The sequence below is a fragment of the Carassius carassius genome, chromosome 16 (assembly GCF_963082965.1).
Source record: "Carassius carassius chromosome 16, fCarCar2.1, whole genome shotgun sequence".
Classification (NCBI taxonomy): domain Eukaryota; kingdom Metazoa; phylum Chordata; class Actinopteri; order Cypriniformes; family Cyprinidae; genus Carassius; species Carassius carassius.
The window spans coordinates 4,614,634-4,619,648 of NC_081770.1; the positions used below are offsets into that span (position 1 = coordinate 4,614,634).

The 5,015-nt window shown below is 34.4% G+C and overlaps 1 protein-coding gene across 1 annotated transcript; it reads right to left on the reverse strand.

Annotated features, from left to right (window-relative positions):
- Positions 1–288: 288 nt before the first annotated feature.
- LOC132159491 (uncharacterized) lies at positions 289–3,081 on the reverse strand. The gene is made up of 4 exons (XM_059569013.1): positions 2,932–3,081; positions 1,116–1,433; positions 579–887; positions 289–494 (listed from the first exon to the last, which is right to left on the reverse strand). Exons 1-4 carry the CDS (start codon positions 3,002–3,004, stop codon positions 355–357), a joined length of 840 nt encoding a protein of 279 aa, XP_059424996.1. The 5' UTR covers positions 3,005–3,081; the 3' UTR covers positions 289–354.
- Positions 3,082–5,015: the final 1,934 nt, after the last annotated feature.

Here is a 5,015-nt window from a genome sequence, read left to right on the forward strand (position 1 = left end):
TCAATATTTAGATTTTTTTGCACCCTCAGGTTCCTCTTTTTCAAATAGTTGTATCACAGCCAATATTGTCCGATCCTAACAAACCACGCGTCAATGGAAAGATTATTTATTCAGCTTCCAGATGAGGTGTAAATCTCACTTTTGAAAATGTGACACTTAAGACTGGTTTTGTGGTCCAGGGTCACATATAAATAATAAAACCTTTCAAACTGGATTTAAATCATCTTTCACTGAAAAAGAGAATGCAAGCTCAAATAATCATCAGTATTTATTATGAAAATTATATAAATTTTTAAATTAAGACATCTCACAAATATATATGCAAAAACAATATGTGAGGAATTACATTATCAGTCATGTACCCGATGCATGATCTTGTTGAGCTCTTCTGGATCTGATGTCATAAACCAGAAGAATGACAGTAGCCACGCCCACCAGAGCAGAGAGGACCAATCGGATCACAGCTTCAGTAGAACCACAACAGTGAACAGAGTCTGAGGAATAAAAACATCAAACTGAGATCAGCTCAGTCAATAAACATTAATATCAAGAATATAGGACAAAACAAATGCTCTCACTATAGACAGAAACATTGAAAGCTTTTAATGACTCTTTTGGTCCAAATATCTGGAGCACATAATGTCCAGCATGTTCAGTTGTGATGTTTGTGATGGTCAGAGATCCAGTTTGATTGTTCAGCTTCAGTCTGTTTCTGAATCTCTCATCAAGAACATCATCATATACAGAGATGCTGTCAGCTCGTTTAATGATCACAGTTGTTGAAGCATTTCCAATCATATACGTCCACTGAATCTGATCATCATGCATTATTTCAGTAAGACCAGAGTTCAGAGTGACTGAATCTCCCTTCTTTACTGATATCTCATCTGTATCACCAAACACACAAAGAGAACAAACAGAAACTGGGTTTGTCACAGATTAATACGGTTTACACACTTTGATTACATAATTAGTTAAAATGTTGTTTTCAAATTAATAGTAATATAAAACAACAGAACAGACACCAAAGAAGCAAAATAGTGTCTGGATTAATATTGAAGCTGGTGATTAAAAAAATAAATAAATAAAACAAGTTGAACAAATGTGCAACTCACCATTGACAGCAAGCAAGAAGGATACGCTCATACGGTTGATCACTATTCCGTGATAAACTCCAGTGTGTTTCATTGTGATGTCTGTGATGGTCAGAGATCCAGTTTGATCATCAAGTGTCAGTCTGTCTCTGAATCTCCCATCAAGAACATCATCATATAGAGTCATGTTGTCATCCGTTACATTCATTTCAGCTATCAGAATGTTTTTAAACCCAAACCTCCACAGAATCTGATCATCATCCATTAACTCAGTAAGACCAGAGTTCAGAGTGACTGAATCTCCCAGTTTCACAAGCTTCATTTCATCGCCAAACACACCTGAAGAACAGCGTTTATCAGTGAACAAAGCTTTAAAATCACTCGATGTTGGTTTGATGAGGTTTCACTGAAATACCTGACTTAAATTTGAAATATTATAATAATATTCTGCGACAAGACAAAACATGAAAAAAAGATATATATATGGAACAATAGCGACAGTAGTGGCCAAAAGCAATGTCAGACTGACAAAAATGGACATATTCAAACTTTATTTATTTATGTGTTACAGATTTTGTAAGCATAGTTGGGTTTAGATTCAATCATTTTATTTATGGCAATGAAACATGCCAAATTGTGAATATCTGATAACGGTCTAGTCAATGAATGGTTTTTCCCTCAGAGCTTTTGTTTTTCAATGCATTTTTGTCATAATAAAATAAAGCCTGTAGCTGTATTGTGTGTTTTATATATATATATATATATATATATATATATATATATATATATATATGTATATATATATATATATATATATATATATATATATATATATATATATATATATAAAATTGTCAGATATACAGTATTTTGCAAAAGTCTTAGGCAACTAGTATTTCTGACAACAAAAACTGGTTTAAGTCAGTTATTTCAATCTTTTGCAGTAGTGTGTCAGTAGTAAATATTAGTTTAAATTTCCAAACATCATTTTTGCTATTAATTGTAATAATCCAGTGAGATTTTTATTTTCTTTTTTACAGCAGCCAGTGCTCCACACCATCATCGGTCTGTCTGGAATAACATGAAGAAACAGAACAAATTGAGACAGACTCAATCCAGAAGAACTGTGGCAATGTCTCCAAAACTACCTGCAAGTGCGCCGAGGACAAAAGCTGCTTTAAACGCAAAAGATGATCACACCAAATGTTGTGAATAGAAGTGAATAGATAAATAAAATTCATTTATGACATTAGTTTTGATTACTCCTCATTTTACAGTATTTTACACTAGTACGTAAAACTTTTTATAGGACTGTAGCTTTGGAGGTAAGTTCTTTGAAGTGTCTTAGAGAAGTTGCTACAGTTCTTCTCGATTTAGTCTTTCTCAGTTTTTAAGGGGTCAAGGCACTGAAGGAGCCCGAACCCTATTGTTTTTCTAATGATCTTCTTCTTCTTCTTCTGCCTTAAATGAGTCTGGCAAGCCTAAACCGTAAGTCGTATAGACACAAAGTTTGGCAGGATGGTTCCAGATCTTCCCCACTACTCCTAATCTAATCACCTAATTTGCTGTGCTTGGACCCAGATGATTGCCGCTTGGGCAATATTTTCCTTCTTTATGTTATTCCAGACAGACTGATGATAATGAGATCAGGTCTCTGTGTGGAGCAATGGATCAATCCCTTAAAAACCTGAGTATAGACTTAAATTCAAACTTGATCTTAAATGATTTCGGTATGAGAATAACAGTGAATTTTAATCCTCTCTAATTTGACTTGTCATTAATTACATGCTACCAGAACACAAGCAACTGAATTCATAAAAACACATTTCAGACTCACCATGCAGATGACAGAAACACAAACAGAACAAAACAATCCAAAACATCTTCAACAGTTTCAGTCCAGAAATCATATGAAAAGACAAACTCTTCAGAACTGGTTCAGTAATACAATGACAGATGAGCTGATGTGAAGCTGATCTGCAGTAAAATCATGAAAAACTACTGTCAGTCAAAATGCATGTGGACATCCATGTTATTTCACAACATGTTAACTTTACTGCTTTGAGCTCCAGTTGGCCTCAGCATCCTGTTGATCAATGGTGTTGTTTTCAACAGAAGTAAACTGACCCATAACATGTATTTAAATGTGTCTTAAAGCATCGTTTGATCTTCTCTTGAGATCCTCAGAGTGTTTGGCTCTGCTCTCTCCTGAAACTGTCTTCAGCTCGTTTGTTCTTCATTTCGTATCAAATGTCTCATAGTTTCTCCTCTCAGACTGATTTCAGTTTGTCTAATGGCTTTATGGAACAGGAACAGATCACCTGCAGTTGAGAGATGAACATCAAACACCTTAATGTTGAGATTCAAACTGACAACCTTCAGTCTCTTGTTCTCTGTTCAGACTGACTCCATTCAGTTCTGTTGGAGCTTCAGATTTCACTCTTTAAGGAAGAGGAATATTGAAAGATGTAATGTTGTATCTAAGTCCACAAACTTTGTTTAACTGTTGATTAACTGTATATATAGTTTTAAAACACTGACATATTTTTTGTGTGTTAAACATTGTGCAAAGCACAGTTGTCAGTTTTATTCTATGAGTATTGAGAAAACCTTATGCAACACAAGTTTGCAGAAGAAAGACAAAATTGCAGCAACATTTAATGTAGAAACACAAAAGAAAGAAATGCTGTCTCCGCAACACTGCTTGCACAAGAAAAACCAGACTGGTCAACTAGATTCACCAGCTCAGATTTGTTTTCAGGACAGGATGACCAACAGTCTGGACCAACTTTGTCCTTTGACTCACAAATGCATACACTTACACAACATTCATACAAAGCTGTGAATGTTCCTGAGAATATTGTCCTGATTTATTCAGCTGAAAATGAGATCAATGTGTTTATTTCTGAATTTGGAAAATTTGATGAGATTTTTCTTATGAGAGTTCATAAGAAGTGTCTTTTTAATTGCAGAAACACTGTTTGAAGCTCATGTGAGTTAACCTGGCTCTTTTCTTTCAGAGAAACAGCTAAGCAGCTAAAGATGACGAGACAATTCAGTAATATTTGAAGTCAACTTTTTACGATAAACAATTGTTAAGGCTGAAGGCTGAATTTATTTGATTAAAAATGCAAAAATAATAACATTATAAAACATTACACTTAAAATTTAGTTTTTTGCTTAATGCTGTTTTTTTTTTTGAAAACTATGATACTTTTTTATATTGTGATACTAATATTACCCTAGACTGAATAGTAATATAAAACATTTTCCACAAAATTATGAAGCAGCGCAACTGTTTTCACAACATTGATAATAGCAAATCAGCATATTAGAATGATTTCTGAAGGACCAATAGAAAGTCAGCATTTCATTTACATTACATTTCATCATTTAGCAGACGCTTTTACGCGCTACATCGCAAATCTTCTAGCCTCCTGAGACCCTGCGGCCTCTTATGAGGATATTATATTTTAGTGAATTTCTCTGAGACTGTACATGTCTGGATGTCCTGTACAGAGCACACTTATTTTTTCATTACATGTTGCCCCAAAAACACATTAATATGCTAATTAGATTTTGTTTATAGATATATTATATATAATGAGGAAACCTGAATATGGCCTTTTAAAATGCATTTTGCACAAAGAAAAATAGTATATCAAATAATTTTGCTGGGTCTTAAGAGGCTAGAGCAGAGCAGAGCATTGTTGTCATATGGACTTATACTTGATCTTGTTCAACTCTTCAGAATCTGATGTCATAAACCAGAAGATTGACAGTAGCCACGCCCACCAGAGCAGAGAGGACCAATCGGATCACAGCTTCAGTAGAACCACAACAGTGTTCAGAGTCTGAGGAATAAAAACATCAAACTGAGATCAGCTCAGTCAGTAGACGTTAATATCAGCACCAACATCA